We start from the raw sequence: 18,641 nt of genomic DNA, 5'->3' as shown, positions 1-18,641 counted from the left end.
TTTATTCATTCACGGGATGTGGGTGTCGCTGGCTCGGCCAGCATTTGTTGCCTATCCCTGATTCCTCTTGAGAAGGTGATGGCGAGCTGCCTTCTTGAACAACTGCAGTACACGTGATGTAGGTACACCCACAGTGCTGTTAGGGAGGGAGTTCAAAGATTTTTACCCAGCGAGAGTGAAGGGACGGTGATATATTTCCAAGTCAGGATTGCGCGTGGCTTGGAGGGGAGCCTCCAGGTGGTGGGGTTCCCAGGTGCCTGCTGCCCTTGTCCTTCTAGATGGTGGTGGTCGTGGGTTTGGAAGGTGTTATCTAAAAGGAGCCTTGGTGAGTTCCTGCAGGACGTCTTGGAGATGACACACCTTGTTGCCACTCAGCATCGGCAGTGAAGGAAGTGAATGTTTGTGGATGGGGTGCCAATCAAGCGGGGCTGCTTTGTCATGGATGGTGCCGAGCATTTTGAGTGTGGTTGGAGCGGCACTCATCCAGGCAACTGGAGAGTATTTCATCGCACTCCTGACTTGTGCCTTGTTGATGGTGGACAGGCTTTGGGCAGTCAGGAGGTGGGTTACCTGCTGCAGGATACCCAGGTCTCTGACCAGCTTGTAGCCACAGTATTAATATGGCTAGTCCAGTTCAGTTTCTGGTCAATAGTAACCCCTCAGAACATTCAAAGTGAGGCCTTCAGCATTGGTAATGCCATTGGAGGTCGAGGGGCGATGGTTAGATTCTATCTCGTTGGTGATCTTTATTGCCTGGCACTAGTGTGGCACAAATGTTACTTTCCCCTCAGCAGCCTGGCCCCAAGTTCTCCAGCCAAATCCTGTGGCTAAAATCCTCCAGCCCCTAGAACAATCATGACCACTCTGCACCCTCTCAAGGACCCTCCCTAAAGAGTCAGCATGGACTTGACGGGCAGAATGGCCTTAATTTGTGCTGTCATGACTCCATGATTCTAGGGCTACATGGCAACACCGTGGCACAGTGGTTAGCACAGTTGATTCACAGCTCCAGGATCCCAGGTTCCATTCCCGGCTTGGGTCAGTCTGTGCGGAGTCTGCACGTTCTCCCCGTGTGTGCGTGGGTTTCCTCCCACGGTCCACAGGTGTGCGGGTTAGGTGGGTTGGCCATGAGAAATTGCCCTTAGTGTTCACAAAGGTGAGGTGGGGTTACTGGGTTACGGGGATAGAGTGGAGGAGTGGGCATAAGTGGGGTGCTGTCTCCAAGGACCAGACTCGATGGGCCGAATGTCCTCCTTCTGCACTGTAAATTTGATGATTCTATGGAGTTGGCTGTAGGTTTTTGCACATAAGTGATTTGCTCACCCACAGGATTTGCTGTAATCAACTCCCAGCCCACGTACCCAGTGTAAGATTTCCGGCAATAGATTGGGATGGGCCTAGTTAGCCAAAGTGGAAATAAAATAGGGTTTTGTCTTTGCGATTAGAAAGATTAGAACCAATAATTTCTGCTCATGGTGTTAGCACCTTGATGCACCATCGATTGCACGTGAGGCGAGTGATTTACCAATGTCAGGCTTTAATTAACTAGAACACAGCCTGGCGATCGTCTACAGTGGAAAGGGACGATCGTCAGGCTTCTGAGCATTTATACCTCGTTGATAGAGGCGTGGTTAACTCAGCCTCTCGGCCAATCGGTCGAGAGGCACATGACCGACCAGGGCCAATGGTAAGCCGACGTTCTGGCCCAATGGCAGACGAGTATGCAGATCATATCATCACACACCTTAAACATTTGATATTTTCTTTTTCCGTCTCTCTGCTCCTCTAACAATGGCCCAATAAAGAAGCAGATTAATCTCGGCATTGAAACCGAAGCAAATATAATATCATGTGAACAGGTTAAGTGTTCACGCGCTAATTCCTATGGATTCACAGCTAAAAACATGAGGCGATAAATGATAGAAACAGTGGAACCTCACGGCTTTGAGCAGGGCTTCACGAGTCAAGCATTTCAGTTCTGAATTACCACATAATGACGAGTAGCCTGTACTTTTTCTACGTTGCATTCGCAAGGTCTCCACACTCAGTCCTCCATATTTAACGTGCAATAAATCTGTTGCGGACTCGGCTATTTCTGGAAAAGCTCTGTGCCAGTGTTTATGGCACATTAAAGGCGGAATCTTACCAGCATTTGGCAAAGTGTCAGGCGCAGACTGAAAAGCTGCCGTGCAGCTTTCCAGTTGCACAGACTGGTTTTCTCTCAAGATATTGAGCCTCTTTAAAGAAAGACAATGAGTGGGCGTGGCTTCCACCATCACTCTGCCAGGACGGGACCTGTGAGAGCCGGCAACCGGTTCCCCAGGGATCAGGGCGCAATCTTTAAAGGGCTCCCCAATCAGCACTGAGAAATAAAGACACCCAGCACCCACCGACGGAATCGGGGGGCTTCCAACCCCCCCCCCCCCTCGCCCCCAACAGCCAAACATCGGCAGCATCCCCCTCCCCTCGAAAATAATCGTCAGCAATCCCCACCCCCACAGTGCCTGCGCTACCACCCCCCCCCCCCCCCCACCCACCACATGTAAATGAACCACCTCCCTGTGGGACACCCACTAGGGCTCTGCCCTGGCACTGCCCCCCTGGCATAGGTTGGCGCTGCAAGGTTGGCGCTGCCAGATTGGTGCTGGCGCTGTCAACCGGCAGTGCCAACGCCGTGTAAACCACTCCCGGGGCGATACCCACCTCACCGCTACCCCCAGAGGGATCCCCGGTTGGCTGAACCCGTTGTAAGCCTTGAAGATGTCTGAATATTTTGTGAGGGGGGGAAAAGCATGTGGCGGGGGTCCCGTTAATAAAATTTCTATTTGTGGGCGTGAAGGCCGTGAAGCGGCCGGCGAGGGGCAGGGAAAATCAGGAAACGCGATCTCACCGGAGATCCCCTTTCCCGATTCTCCCCAGATTTTCCACCTGCGTTGCCGATCACGCGCACGGCTAAATGCACGCTGAAAATCGAACCAGTAAGTGCGGAAAGTATTAAAGTACATCATTTTTCCTATTCACTGACCACCTCAACACCCGCCCCCTGCCCTCACCAATGTAAGACGGGTGCTGAATTTCCTGCTTCCATCTAAAGACTGTAGCTCACCAGCTAAGGGCAGCACGGTAGCATTGTGGATAGCACAATTGCTTCACAGCTCCAGGGTCCCAAGTTCGATTCCGGCTTGGGTCACTGTCTGTGCGGAGTCTGCACATCCTCCCCGTGTCTGTGTGGGTTTCCTACGGGTGCTCCGGTTTCCTCCCACAGTCCAAAGATGTGCAGGTTGGGTGGATTGGCCATGAAAAATTGTCCAAAATTCTATGATGAATGAAAATGGCTTATTGTCACGAGTAGGCTTCAATGAAGTTACTGTGAAAAGCCCCTAGTCGCCACATTCCGGCGCCTGTCCGGAGAGGCTGGTACGGAAATTAACCTAGGACAAAAGTTCGGCGCCACATCGTGGGCCGAAGGGCCTGTTCTGTGCTGTATTTCTCTATCTCTCACCAGCTTCATTCACCACAAAACGGTTACATCTGCATTAATGAAAAGAAATCCAACCACGATAAATTGCTGCAAACGTTTCCTGTTTCCCTCGTAAAATAAATCGTTCGCACTTATTTTACCGTCATCTCAGGTTCGGCCAGTCAAACTGTAACTTTCTTTTAGGACATAGAGTAGAGGAGACAGAGGGTTTTTCCAAGGCCGTCAGCCTAGAATAGAAGGTGTGATTATTGTGTGAAACGATATTTTCACAGAGTCACAGAATTGTTCTGGTGCAGAATGAGGCCCATCGTGCCTGCGCCAGCTCTCCCCACCGGCTCTCCAAACGAGCATCATGTCTTCGTGCCTTTTCCCTCATACTCCCTGCACATTCTTTCTATTCAAGTAATCCTCTAATGCCCTCCTAAACGCCTCGATTGAACCAGCCTCCACCACACTTCCAGACAGTGGATTCCAGACCCCAACCACACGCTGTGAGATAACGTTTTTTCTCACATTTGTATCTGCTACTTTTGCAAATCACTTTAAATCTGTGTCCCTCTCGTTCTTGACCCCTTAACAAGCGGGAACAGTTTCTCCCTGTGTACTCTGTCAAGCCCCCTCATGATTTTGCACATCTCTATCAAATCTCCTCTTAGCCTTCTTCTCTCCAACAGTCCCAACCTCTCCAATCTTTCCTCACAACTGATAGTTAGAACATAGAACATTACAGCGCAGTACGGGCCCTTCGGCCCTCGATGTTGCACCGCACCGACTTCTCATCTCCAGAACCAGAACCATTCTTGTAAACCTCTTCTGCTCTCTCTCCAATGTGTTCACATCCTTCCTATAGTGTGGAACCCAGGATTGTACACAATATCCCAGCTGAGGTCTAACTGGAATAAAAATGGAATACGCTGTATAAACTCAGCAATGATGGAAGCATCTGTGGAGATGGACAGATTTAATGTTTCAAATCTAAATGATCCTTCTATACAGGACGTTCTGAAGAACTTAACAGCCAAGGGTATGGCTGTTAAGGATATACTTTTTTAGTTGTTGACTTTTTCCAATTAAGGGGCAATTTAGCATGGTCAATTCACCTACCCTGCACATCTTAGAGATGTTGGGGGGGGGGGGGGTGAGACCCACACAGACACGGGGAGAATGTACAAACTCCACATGGACAGTGACCCGCGGCCAGGATTGAACCCAGGTCCTCAGCCCCGTGAGGCGGCAGTGTTAACCACTACGCCACCGTGCCGCCCCCTGATGTACTTTCGAATCACTGTGGTAATGTAGGAAAGGAGTGAATAAATGCAAGAAGATTGGAAATGGGGTATTCCCACCTTTATCCTTTTAGGATATGTGCGCAACTGAGGAGAGCAGGTTTCCATAAGACCATAAGACCATAAGACATAGGAGTGGAAGTAAGGCCATTCGGCCCATCGAGTCCACTCCGCCATTCAATCATGGCTGATGGGCATTTCAACTCCACCTACCAGCATTCTCCCCGTAGCCCTTAATTCCTCGCGACATCAAGAATTTATCTATCTCTGCCTTGAAGCCATTTAGCGTCCCGGCCTCCACTGCACTCCGCGGCAATGAATTCCACAGGCCCACCACTCTCTGGCTGAAGAAATGTCTCCGCATTTCTGTTCTGAATTTACCCCCTCTAATTCTAAGGCTGTGCCCACGGGTCCTCGTCTCCTCGCCTAACGGAAACAGTTTCTTTGCGTCCACCCTTTCTAAGCCATGTATTATCTTGTAAGTTTCTATTAGATCTCCCCTTAACCTTCTAAACTCCAATGAATACAATCCCAGGATCCTCAGCCGTTCATCATATGTTAGACCCGCCATTCCAGGGATCATCCGTGTGAATCTCCGCTGGACACACTCCAGTGCCAGTATGTCCTTCCTGAGATGTGGGGCCCAAAACTGGACACAGTACTCCAAATGGGGCCTAACCAGAGCCTTATAAAGGCTCAGTAGCACATCGCTGCTTTTATATTCCAACCCTCTTGAGATAAATGACAACATTGCATTCGCTTTCTTAATCACAGATTCCCTTTCCCTTTTACTCCATGAATACCTACAGTGCAGAAGGAGGCCATTTGGCCCATTGAATCTGCACCAAACCTCTGAAAGAACACTTCACGCAAGCCCACTCCCCCGCCCTATCCCTGAATCCTGTAACCTCATCTAACCTTTTGGACACGAAGGGGCAATTCAGCACGGCCAATCCACCTAACCTGCACATCTTTGGACTGTGGGAGGAAACCGGAGCACCCGGAGGAAACCCACACACACACGGGGAGAACGTGCAGACTGTGCACAGACAGTGACCCAGCAGGGAATCGAACCTGGGACCCTGGAGCTGTGAAGCAACAGCGCTGTTTGCCAGTAACTCGCTCTGCCGTTACCTCCGGGTATAACTCTGCTCTGTTGCAGGATGCACCTCTGTTACAGGGCTCACAGTTAACTCTTCCTCCCATTCCATTTTTCTCCTAGTGAATCAAGATTTTCCCAGGCTTCGGCTTTATAAGTTCACCCTGGTCTGAGATCCTGCTGTTGTGTCCTGGCCCCAAACTCTGCTGCTTACAAGCCTCGCTTGTCCTTCCCTGAAAGCTTCCATGTCTCCTGCATCCCCCAAATGGACTGAGACGTCAAACAACCACCACCTGGCTTGAACCCATCCAGCACCGGTGTGTGTTTAGACCCGAGGGTTACCCTGTCTTCAACCTTGGCTACAGACTCTAGGCTTTATAGAAGTTAAGCATTAAGTAAAATCAGATGTCTCAGAGCTTTATGGAGGAAGGGCAGACCGAACCAAAGTGGGAAAGAGAGAGTCGTAGATAGTTTATGGATAAGAATACTGGACAGTGTGTGATGTACCATCAATTGAACGCGAGACGAGTTGCTGTACAAAAGTATGGCTTTAATCAGCTAGATGTTAGCCCTGCGGTCGATTACAGTATAAGGACGACCGCCGGGAGTACTGGGTATTTATACCCCGCCCTGGAGGCGGGGTTAACTCAGCCTCTCGACCAATCGGGGACCGTCACACGACTGGTCTCAACCAATCGGTCGAGAGGCACATGACCGACCAGGCCAATGGTAAGCCGGTGTTCTGCACCAATGGCAGGCAACTATGCTAATCATACCACCACAGTGTGCAAGGTTGTGCAGGGACATGCGGAGGATGTTTCCACTAATAGGAAAAACTAGAACCAGAGGACACAATCTCAGGCTAAAGGGACGATCCTTTAAAACAGAGATGAGAAGGAATTTCTTCAGCCAGAGGGTGGTGAATCTGTGGAACTCTTTGCCGCAGAAGGCTGTGGGGGCCAAATCACTGAGTCACTTTAAGACAGAGATAGATAGGTTCTTGATTAATACGGGGATCAGGGGTTTTGGGGAGAAGGCAGGAGAATGGGACTGAGAAAAATATCAGCCATGATTGAATGGCGGAGCTGACCCGATGGGCCGAATGGCCTAATTCTGCTCCTGTGTCGTATGGTCTTATCGAGAGAGAAAATAAACCAGCAAACCTCCAGCTTAACCCCTTTCTTGATATCTAAAATATCCTATCCAAAAACCGTCCTTCCCCCTCCCCCACTGGGCTGTGTGTCACTTGTTCTTGGGTTTTGCTACATTTTTGTTGCAGTCTCGCCCATCTCCCAATAATCACTGTTCCACCCACTCTTACACAGTATATAATCCAAATACATTCTTCCCTCTATTTAATTCTGAAGAAGGGCCATGCGGACTCAGAACGTTGACTCTGTTTTGGCTCCCTGCGGATGTTGCCAGGCCGCCTGAGCTTTTCCGCCTTTCTCTGGTTTCGTTTCAGATTCCAGCATCCGCAGTATTTTGCTTTTACTGAAAATGAGTCTGTTGGGTGCGAGAATGCACATTGTACAAACATCAAGGGCGCAATTCTCCGCAAGGCCCGACGCTGTTGTGAAACCTGGAGAGGTTCACGACGGCGTCGGGAGCCTCTCCCGGCCCCCTATTCTCCCCTACCCGGGGGGGATAGGCGGGCCGTACCGGGAAACTCGGCGGCCGGGCCTTGTCCCCGGCTTCAAGGCCCAGCGCACCAAGAATGACGCGGCGGCGGCGCCTAATGACGTCAGCCGCGCATGCGCGGGTTGGACAGCTCAAACAGCGCGGTGGCCGTCTTTCCCCTCAGCCGCCCCGCAAGACGTGGCGGCTTGATCTTGCGGGGCGGCGGAGGGGAAAGAGTGCGTCCACTTGAGACGCCGGCCCGACGATCGGTGGGCACCAATCGCGGGCCAGTCCCCTCCCGAGCACGGTCGTGGTGCTTGATCCCCGATCCGCCCCACCCCCCCTAGGCCCCACACATACCTGGCGCGCCATGTTCACGACCGCAGCGACCAGGTGTGGTTGCCGCCATCGTGAACAGGTCGGGAACGGCAGGCCGCTCGGCCCATCCGGGTCTGAGAATCACGGGCTGCCGTGAAAAATGGCGGCCCGCGTTTCTCTGAGCGGCGTGTCGGAAAACCGGACACGCCATTTTGGGAGGGGGGGGGTGAGAATAGCGGGAGGTGCGGGGGCGGATCTCCCGCTATTCTCTCACCCGTCGTGGTTGCGGAGAATCGCGGCCCAAATACTAGCAGATGTTTCAATACAGAAGTTCTCAGATCTTAGGGGAATGTGTTTGGCACTTTAAACTGCCGGTGGCTTTGGGTGCTGATCTAAATTCCTTTAATTGGGCATCAGAGTGGTTAGCACTGCTGCTCACCGGGCCAGGGACCCGGGTTCAATTCTGGCCTCGGGTGTCTGTCTGCAAGTCCTCACCGTGTCTGCGTGGGTTTCTTCCGGGTGCTCCGGTTTCCTCTCACAGTTTAAAGATGTGGAAGGTTAGGTGTATTGGCCATGCTAAAATTGCCCCTTAGTGTCCAAAACGTTAGGTGGAGGTTACAGGGATAGGGCTGGGCTGGGGGCGCCTAGGGAGGATGCTGTTTCGGAGGGTTGTTGCAGACTCGATGGGCCAAATGGCCTCCATCTGTACTATAGGGATTCTGCTGCTTAATAGAAGAATCGACCTGATTTAATTAATTAACAAATGTCCTTGAGCAAGTAGCAGAGAAAGGAAATTCAGATAACGCACTATTATCATTCACTCACTGCTTTTCCTATAGCCTAACCCTGGGCTCAGAGACAAACTGGGAGACAAACGTTAACAGGCAGTGGCCGATGAGTGAGGGCTGGAGGCTCACAAGAGATGCAGCATTTTTGACAATCACTTTTAGAAATCTGTTTCCATTTATAAGGTGGTGACATCTTGAATTTGTTCCCCTCTTTACTTCCTTGAGCTGTTTCAACAGAAGAACGATTAAAGGATTTTGATTGCCTTAAGTGCTTCCCATTAATAAAAAAAAGATAACGTCAGTGATGTCCCAAGCAGAAATGAAGTCACCCGAATAATTTCCTTTCCACCCACGCAATCATTGGATTGGATAATTTGGCGTAATTGCTTTCTATTGAGAATGTCACCACCATCATTTTTCTATGTATTTTTTTACTGTGGAACATGCTGTGAATTTAATTTACCATGTGGAACTCACAGACAGTTTAATTTAACACATTGCTGGTTACGTTATAGTGTCACTGCCATTGCAATCCTGTCCTCACGAGCAATGCCCTGGGGGAACAGAAAGACTTCTCTGTAAAAATTGGGTGCTAATTTCTTTTTAGATGAAAGAAGGGACGGGATTCTCCGTGAAGGGCCCGAACACGGCGGCAAAAACGGCGCGAATGACTCCGGCGTCGGAACCCCCCCCGGAACGTCACAAATTCTCCGGCCGGGAATGGGCTAGCAGCGGCGTGACGCCATTCGCGACGGCGTCACCCGTCACGGGCACGTACAGCGTCGCATCACTAAAGACGCCCCCCCCCACCCCGCCGGATACCCAGCAAAATGGCCGCCTGCCCCGCAGCACCGCGGTTCCAGGAGCGGGACATCGAGGCGCCCCTGGATGCAGTGGAGCAGAGGAGGGAGGCCCTGTTGGGCACTTCAGCGATGAGGTATCTGGGACACTAACTGGTGCGCACAACACAGGTCGTCTCAGTACAGCAGGTGGAGGCAGGAGCAGCCAAGGGGCCGGGCGGTCGGAGGGCAGCCCAGCTCAGGCAACTATCTGCCGCCCAGACGGGTCCCGGGTTCCCATCATTACCACACCCACCCATAGACCCGATGCAGTCACGGACCAAGGGGCGTCCGAAGTGGCTGATGGCCGGCTTGCGGCAGCTGCAGACGCAGGGGGGCACACTCCCCTGAGGCCGACGTTCTACCACCCCTCACACACCCACTGGCGCTCACCTCACACCACACCCCTGGATCGCATGCTCCCCAAATCCCCCCTCTCCTCCCCGGCACGCACCCTCTCCATCACATACCCTCCCCAACACCCACCCTCTCCCCCCTAAACCACCCCCCCTTCCCCGCCCGGGGGGGGGGGTCGGAGAATCCCGCCCAAGATTTTGACTTCAGAAGATTAATTTTTTTTAAAACGATTTCACAGGACGTGGGTGTGTCTCACTGGTAAGTTCAGCACTTTTATTACCTGCGCCTAATTGCCCTTCAATAAGAATTATATTCCTCCTCCTTTAAATATTTAAATACATCACCCTCGTTCGTCGTCTGTTCACTTTGAAGATTAGAAATTTTATGGACCATTCTGCTCAAGACCGCGAGGTTTATGGAGAACAGGCTGTACTTTCCAAATTGCTGAGACTCAGAGACCACGGTCCTGACACTTATCAATGTTGAAAGCTCAGAAAAACATCACAGGAAAGGACAAAGGTCTTTAAAATGCAGGAGGGTTGCATCAAGCGATACTGTACCCGTGAATCGTGGAGCAAGACCCCCAACCTACCGACAGTTTCCTGCTGGAATGGTCTAGCCAAAGGTGAGTCTGATGTAATTCAAGGTGCACTCAGGTACACTGGTGGACTGGTGAATATCGAAACAGGCGGCCACCTCAGTGTAGGTTTTACTGAAGCATTTTTCCATTCCAGCTCAGACATAGTTTTTTTTTTATTCGTTCATGGGACGCCAACGCCAGCATTTATTGCCCATCCCTAATTGCCCTTGAGGGGGGCAGTTAAGAGTCAACCACATTGCTGTGGGTCTGGAGTCACATGTAGGCCAGACCGGGTAAGGACGGCAGATTTCCTTCCCTAAAGGACATTAATGAACCAGATGGGTTTTTTTGGTTTCTGACAATCATTTAATTGATCATCGTTAATTCCAGGTTTTTATTGAATTCAAATTTCACCATCTGCTGTGGCAGGATTCGAACCCGGGACCCCAGCGTATTACCCTGGGTTTCTGCTTGACCAGACCAGCCGCAATGCCACTACACCACCCCTCCCCTGTGTCAGACATGAGTGTAAGACAAGGGTTCGGGTTCAGCTGGAGTACTGCGTCCAGTTCAGAGGGCCACACTTTCGGGAGGGCACTGGAGAGAGAGCAGGAGAGATTCATGAGAATGGCGCCAGGGATGGTGGACTTCAGTTACGGAGATAGATTGGAGAAGCTGGCACTGGTTCTCTTGGAGAAAAGGAGGCTGAGAGGAGATTTGATAGAGGTGTTCAGAATCATGAGGGGCCTGGACAGAGTGGTGTGAAGGGAAATTTACATTAGCGGTTATTCATTTATTCATTACGAATCTCTCTATTTTTCAAGCCAGGCTGGGGACTGGCGATATTTGGGGTTGGGGTGGAGCCGGGAGTGCAGGAGGCGAAAGAGGCCGGTGTCCTGGCCTTTGCATCCCTAGTAGCCCGGCGGAGGATCTTGTTGCAATGGAAAGATGTGAGGCCCCCAAGCGTGGAGACCTGGATCAATAACATGGTGGGATTCATTAAGCTGGAGAGGGTCAAATTCGCCCTGAGGGGGTCGGTACAAGGGTTCTTTAGGCGGTGGCAGCCTTTCCTCGACTTTCTGGCTCAAAGATAGGGAACTAGGTCAGCGGCAGCAGCAACCCAGGGGGGGGGGAGGGGGGGAAAAGTGGGGGGGGGAGGGTTTCAGGGGGGGCATTGTTTATGTTAATTTAATTTATTGTTAATTTATTTTGTTGTTTATAGGGTTTGGGGGGGGGGGGGTGGGGGGGGGGGTGGGTTCGTTATATATGCGTTGTTATGGGTGCCGGGGGGGTGTTTATTATTGTTATTATTATTATTGTTCTGTTGTTATACATTTTTCAAAAATCTTAATAAAAATTATTTTAAAAAAAACATTCTCTCTATTTTATCATGTTTCATTATTAGCTTATGCAGTGGATGCACAAACATTATGGATGCTGCTGGATATACCTCCTCCAGACATATGGCCACCGTGCCTTATTAATACAATCATTATTGTTCAGGTACAAGAAGGGGATTCAAAGTTCCCAACAAACACAAGTACAAAATAAGTTGAAGCAGAATTTTAGCACCAGGTTAAAATTCCAGCTCCAAAACATGATTTAAAATTTTTTTTTTTTTTTTTTAAAGTGCCCAATTATTATCCTTTTCCAATTACAGGGCAATTTAGCGTGGCCAATCCATCTAACCTGCACATCTTTGGGTTGTGGGGACGAGACCCACGCAGACACGGGGAGAATGTGCAAACTCCACACGGACAGTGACCCGGGGCCGGGATTCGAACCTGGGACCTCGGTGCCGTGAGGCGGCAGTGCTAACCACTGCGCCGCCGTGCCGCCCCCCAGCTCCAAAACACGTCTAAAAGACCAATTCCAAATGTTTAAAAAACACCATGAATCTTACCTTGATGCATGCTGCACAGCGATAATTCTTTATCATTGATTTGGTTTATTAGCAACACACAATTGTTACAATGATAGGCCAGAATGTGCTAAGAATTCACTCCTTCTGCACTGATATGCTCGATCCGATGAGGAGCTCTCTTTGGTATTTGTTCCTATTGGTTTTTGGAAGTGTTTGCTTACCCTGCGGCCTTTGGTTCCTCTCATCCCTGGGGATCCGCAAACTCCTTTGGCACCCTGAAATCAATACAAAAGCAAGTCATTCTGATTGCCAGGATCACCTGGATGTTAATGGCTGGAGAAAATGAAAGACGTGCGTTTCTATAACATCATTCGTCATGTCAGGAGATCCCAATGTGCTTCGCAGCCAGTGAAGTACATTTGAAGGGCAGTCGCTGTTGCCATTTAGCCGTGGCCAATCCACCTAACCGGCACATCTTTGGACTGTGGGAGTAAGCCAGAACACCCGGAGGAAACCCACGCAGGCACGGGGAGAACGTGCAAACTCTATACAGTCACCCGAGGTTGGAATGGAACCCGGGCTCCTGGTGCTGTGAGGCAACAGAGCTAACCACTGTGCCACCATGCCACCTTGCACTCAAGTATCAGCCTGTGAGGGTGGCATATGGTGCAGTGGATAGCACTGGGACTGCGGCGCTGAGGACCCGGGTTCAAATCCCAGCCCTGGGTCACTGTCCGTGAGGAGTTTGCACATTCTCCCAGGGCGAGATTTTCCACAAATGCGGAGAATCGTAAAGGCTGCCATAGGACAGGCCGTGACCCACGGCAGCCTTCACGCCCACTTCCGGGGCCGATTCTCCCCCCCCCGGGCGGGGCTAGGAGCGTGGCACCATGCATCACGGCCTTGACGACCGTCGACAAGGCCGCACGTCAAGCGTCACGCCGGCTGACGTGGCCGATGACGTCAACCGCGCATGCGCAGTTGGCGTCTTTTCCCTCAGCCGCCCCGCAAGACGTGGCGGAGGAAAAAGAGTGCGTCCATTACGGATGCACGGCCCACGATCGGTGGGCACCGATCGCGGGCCTATGCCCCCCTTGGCACGGCCGTGGTACTGCCATGCCAATCGGGCCCCCAGATGCCCCAAACGGGCATCTGGCGCCCATTTCACGATGGCAGGTGTGTTTGCTGCCGTGTTGAAACGGGCGTGAAAGCCCGGCCGCTCGACCCATCGGCCTCGGAGAATCGCCGCTCGCCGTATTCATGGCGTGGGTCGGGCGTGGGGGTGGGGGGAGAATAGCGGGAGGGCGTGAAAAATGTCGGGAGGCCCTCCCGCTATTCTCCCACCCGGCGTGGGGAGGCGGAGAATCGCGCCCCCAGTGTCTGTGTGGGTTTCACCCCCACAACCCAAAGATGTACAGGGTAGGTGGACTGGCCACGCTAAATTGCCCCTTAATTGGAAAAAAATAATAATTGGGCACTCTAAATTTATTTTTAAAAGTATCAGCCTGTCCTTCCATCCTCAAAACCATAAGTGGTACTTGAACCTTGCGTCTCAGAGGCCAGAGTGTTGCCAACAAAGTCACGGTTTACTCTATGTGGGGAAGTTACAGTGAGAGGACAGACATGAAGCAGAAGATTACTGAAGAGGTTACTCAATCCAGAAGGATTAGTGGCGGAGATTAACTAGCGAGTGCGGGGTATAGAGAAAACACAGCGGGGGGATAGTCAAGGAGCTTGGCCCTACCGAAACAAGAAGCTGAAAGGCAGGGATCGGTATCTGGGCTCTTTACATTTACTGCTGCATGAACACATGTCTTAGAATTGATTTTTGGACCATTAAAGCTGAAGGAAGCCAGTGTTTGGGAACAAAAACATGATTCTACTTTTGGTCATTAGTATCAATGCTAAATACCACCAGCCTCGTCAAATCTTTAACCAACCTCATCAGATCAGCCGTATCCAAAACCACATCCAAAACTGGTGTCAATAGTTTAAGATGTTATTTTGCTGAACACCACCGAAAATATCTATTTTCTCACCTTGTTGCCATATTTACCTGCAGATCAGGAGTGAAACAGTTTGGAATATCCAGAGGATGGGAAAGGTTTTACATAAATGCAAGCTTGCGCTTTCTCTTACCAACCCACGTCACACCACCCCCCTGTCCCCCCCATACACCTTCCTCATCACACCACCCCCTGACCCCTCGTCATGCCCCCCCCAGTCCCTCATCACATCTCCCCCCCATCCCCCCGCCGCACCTCACACCATCCCCGCCACCCCTCCCCCATCTTCGCTGCCACCCCCCCCGCCTTCCATGCCACATCTCCCCCCCGTCTCCCCTGCCACTTCTTCCCCTGACCCCATGCCACACCTGGCCTGCCCTCCTGCCACGCCCTCACCCATGCCTCACCGTGCCCCCCCCCCCCCCCCGCTACACCTCGCCACCCCCCCTCCCCTGCCCTTCAAACCACTGCTCAGAATTCGCTGCGCCCCTGCTTGTTTAGTCTCCGACCTCAGCAAGCCTTATGCTGCAGCATGTGATGTTTAGTTTCGGGCAAGGATTAGTTCCAAGGAATAGAAAAGGCAGATAAGAGAGACGAGGAATTTAGAGAAGCAAAAGATAAACAACCGGAGATACGATCAGAGCAACAGTGGGAACTAAGAACTGGAGAAAGGGCAAAAAACATTGGGCGGAATTCTCCGCTGGCGGCCACAATCGTGGAGGCCGTCGTGAACTCGGCCGAGGTTCACGACGGCCTTGGGGCCCGCTCCCCGCACCTAATTCACCCCCACCCGGGGGGCTAGGAGCCCGCTCCCCGCACCTAATTCACCCCCACCCGGGGGGCTAGGAGCGGGCCTCCGTCTTTCCCGGCCGCGACCTTGTCACGCCGTAAATGATGCGCAAAACGGCGCATTTGTGAGGTCATCCGCGCATACGCAGTTGACTTCATCGCGCAAATGGCGCGAACCGCGCATGCGCGGTAGCCGTCTTTCTCCTCAGCCGCCCGGCAAGACGTGGCAGCTTGATCTTGCCGGGCGGCGGAGGGGAAAGAGTGCGTCCGTTTTGGACGCTGGCCCGACGATCGGTGGGCACCGATCGCGGGCCTGTCCCCTCCCGAGCACAGTCGTGGTGCTCCCATGCCAATCGGGCCCCTAGATGCCCCAAACGGGCATCTGGCGCCCGTTTCACGAATGCAGCGACCATGTGTGGTTGCTGCCGTGGTGAAACGGGCGTGAAGGGCCGGCCGCTCGGCCCATCGGGCTCAGGGAATTGCCGTTCGCCGTGAAAAACGGCGTGCGTCGATTTTTCCGAGCCGGTGGGGGGGTGGAATCGCTGGGGGCGCCAGGGGGGCGTGAATAATAGAATAGAATAGAATAGAATAGAACAGTACAGCACAGAACAGGCCCTTCGGCCCTCGATGTTGTGCCAAGCAATGATCACCCTACTTAAACCCACGTAACCCGTATACCCGTAACCCAACAATCCCCCCATTAACCTTACACTACGGGCAATTTAGCATGGCCAATCCACCTAACCCGCACATCTTTGGACTGTGGGAGGAAACCGGAGCACCCGGAGGAAACCCACGCACACACGGGGAGGACATGCAGACTCCACACAGACAGTGACCCAGCCGGGAATCGAACCTGGGACCCTGGAGCTGTGAAGCATTGATGCTAACCACCATGCTACCGTGAGGCCCTCCTGCGATTCTCCCACGCCGCTTTGGGGAGTGGAGAATTCCGCCCACTGAAGAGAAAGAAACAGAAAGGAAATTGCCAAACTCAGGAACAGAAAACAGCGGCACAACGCACCGAGACGAAGGAGCAAAGAATCGAGAGAGCAGGACTTTCAATTTCAATATTGTTTAAAAAGAAATCACACTTTTGCACTCATTTGGCAAACAGGAATAGTGGGGAAAATTAAAATAATGTGACGTACGAGAAAACCAGAACTTTGTATGAGAATGCTAAATATTATTTTGTTGAGACAAAACATCATGTTGGTTGCATTTGATTGAGAAACTGTTCAGCACCATAATTCTCGTACGTATAATTTGTTAGCGAGTGTGCGCGTACAGAGATGATATTGTGCATTTTGAGGGGAGCGAGGGTTCTGGTTTATTAGCACACCCATGATAACTGGAGCATATGTGAGCTCGAAGTCAATCTTGGAACAAATTAAAATAGTTTGACGTTATTGAAGACGCTTTACAGAAGCTGCCCGCAGAGTTTAAAAATGTGATTAGGAAGGGTATGGAAATTCCATCTCGGGGGCTGACTGTTTATTCTGTCCTGGAGATGGTCTCCAGATCAAAGGGTGGCGATCGGGGCGGTGTTTTCCTGCGATATTTCACATTCCCTTACCTTAAGGCGAAGGGGAAATGTTGTTTTTAACAGTAGGTGCACAATGTTCGAACATTTTTTTAAAATCCCTCTCCAAGCAACTGGAGAACAAGAGTTTAATGGAAATAAAGGGCCTTTGTGCTGTGGGATAGTGGTGTTGGTGCTGGCCTCGAATGCCTTGCAAAAAACTGCATTGGTTACATCCACAAAAAGTCATTAAAGAGTCTCTGGAGGCATCCACACACCATGATACTTTGGGAGCCTTGAACAGCCAGTAGGAGGTACTCACACCCTGTTCAAGGACATGCTGCATAATCCTTGCAAATGCACATGCACAACACATAAGCACACACATATCACAAATGCATGTAGGTAAATAAACACACATGTATGTTCACACACCTCCACACTCTTACACATACATTCAACACAGGCAGACTTTGAGGGCGGCAGGGTAGCACAGTGGTTAGCTCTGTTGCTTCACAGCGCCAGGGTCCCAGGTTCGATTCCCGACTTGGGTCACTGCCTGTGCGGGGTCTGCACGTTCTCCCCTTGTCTGCGTGGGTTTCCTCCGGGCGCTCCGGTTTCCTCCCACAAGTCCCGAAAGCCGTGCTCGTTAGGTGAATTGGACATTCTGAATTCTCCCTCTGTGTACCCAAACAGGCGCCGGAATGTGGCGACTAGGGGCTTTTCACAGCAACTTCATCGCAGTGTTAATGTAAGCCTCCTTGTGACACTAATAAAGATTATTATTATTTAATTTTCTTCAACCCTGATGCAACCCACAGCTTTTGGAAGAATTGTCCTCTATTTATGCTTAGCCAGTCTCCGCACAGACTGAAATATATTTAAAGTTAATGTTCCATAGTGGGCTGCTAAACACAGTAAGAAGTCTTACAACACCAGGTTAAAGTCCAACAGGTTTGTTTCAAACACGAGCTTTCGGAGCGCAGCTCGTGTTTGAAACAAACCTGTTGGACTTTAACCTGGTGTTGTAAGACTTCTTACTGTGCTCACCCCAGTCCAACGCCGGCATCTCCACATCAGGGCTGCTAAACAGACAGACGAGAACTGGGTTGTTACTTCAGAGAAACTCTGCACCCACTAGATATTTAACACGATTGTAGAAATGCTCCTAAATCGCAGAGGGTTCAGTTGGGCACGGTTTGCAAAGTTTGATGTTGTCACACAGTCAACCTGAGCATGATAAAAAAAAATCACTTATTTAGGAAGCACAAAGGTTCCACATGAGACCTAACTGACGCGTGAACAATGGTGAGGGGTCCAAATACAGTAGATTGGAAGGCCCTATTCTCCCTTGGCTGACAGGGTCATAACCAGGGGGTATCAATTCAGGGTAAAAGGTACGCGGGTTACAGGGGAGTTGAGAGGAAATATTTTTACCCAGAGGGCGTTGGGGATCTGGGGCTCACTGACTGAAAGGATGAGAGAGGCAGAGACCTTTATAAAGTTGTAATGCCATAGCCTCAAAGGCTATGGACCAAGAGCTGAAACATGGGATTAGACTGGATGGCTACTTGTTAGTCGTCACAGAAGAGCTGTGCTGAATGACATCCTTCTGCGCTGTAAATGTCTATGAGTCTATAAAGTCTTATGTCAGGGTAAATCTGAGGGCAAGGCCTGAATTACTAGCAGGCTTCCCGAAAGAACATGGAATGAAATGAAAATGGAAATCGCTTATTGTCACGAGTAGGCTTCAAATGAAGTTACTGTGAAAAGCCCCTAGTCGCCACATTCCGGCGCCTGTCCGGGGAGGCCGGTACGGGAATCGAACCGTGCTGCTGGCCTGCTTTAAAAGCCAGCGATTTAGCGGAGTGAGCTAAACCAGCCCCTACATGGATTCATGGTAAGTGGGAATGGTGGCCAGCAGAGTGATCACACACACACACGTACGTGCTTACACACATACGCACGTACGTGCACCCACACACATATGTGCACAGACACACGTACATGCATCCACACGCACAAACACACAGGATGGTGGACAGAGAGGGAGCCAGAGAGAGCGGGATAGATGTAGAGGGGCGAACACTGT

General features: G+C 51.1%; 1 protein-coding gene across 2 annotated transcripts in view; it reads right to left on the bottom strand.

Annotated features, from left to right (window-relative positions):
- LOC119955649 (collagen alpha-1(XXVII) chain B-like) overlaps nt 1–18,641 on the bottom strand; it is a 605,839-nt gene that overhangs the window by 208,282 nt on the left and 378,916 nt on the right. For both annotated transcript variants that reach the window (XM_038782071.1, XM_038782070.1), the window contains exon 28: nt 12,454–12,507. In XM_038782071.1, the coding sequence (XP_038637999.1) occupies nt 12,454–12,507 (54 nt within the window). The remainder of the gene's footprint in view (nt 1–12,453; nt 12,508–18,641) is intronic.

Source organism: Scyliorhinus canicula, chromosome 21 (genome assembly GCF_902713615.1).
Source record: "Scyliorhinus canicula chromosome 21, sScyCan1.1, whole genome shotgun sequence".
NCBI lineage: Eukaryota > Metazoa > Chordata > Chondrichthyes > Carcharhiniformes > Scyliorhinidae > Scyliorhinus > Scyliorhinus canicula.
Note: the sequence above shows the minus strand (reverse complement) of the source record. Positions and strands in the feature narration are given on the sequence as shown.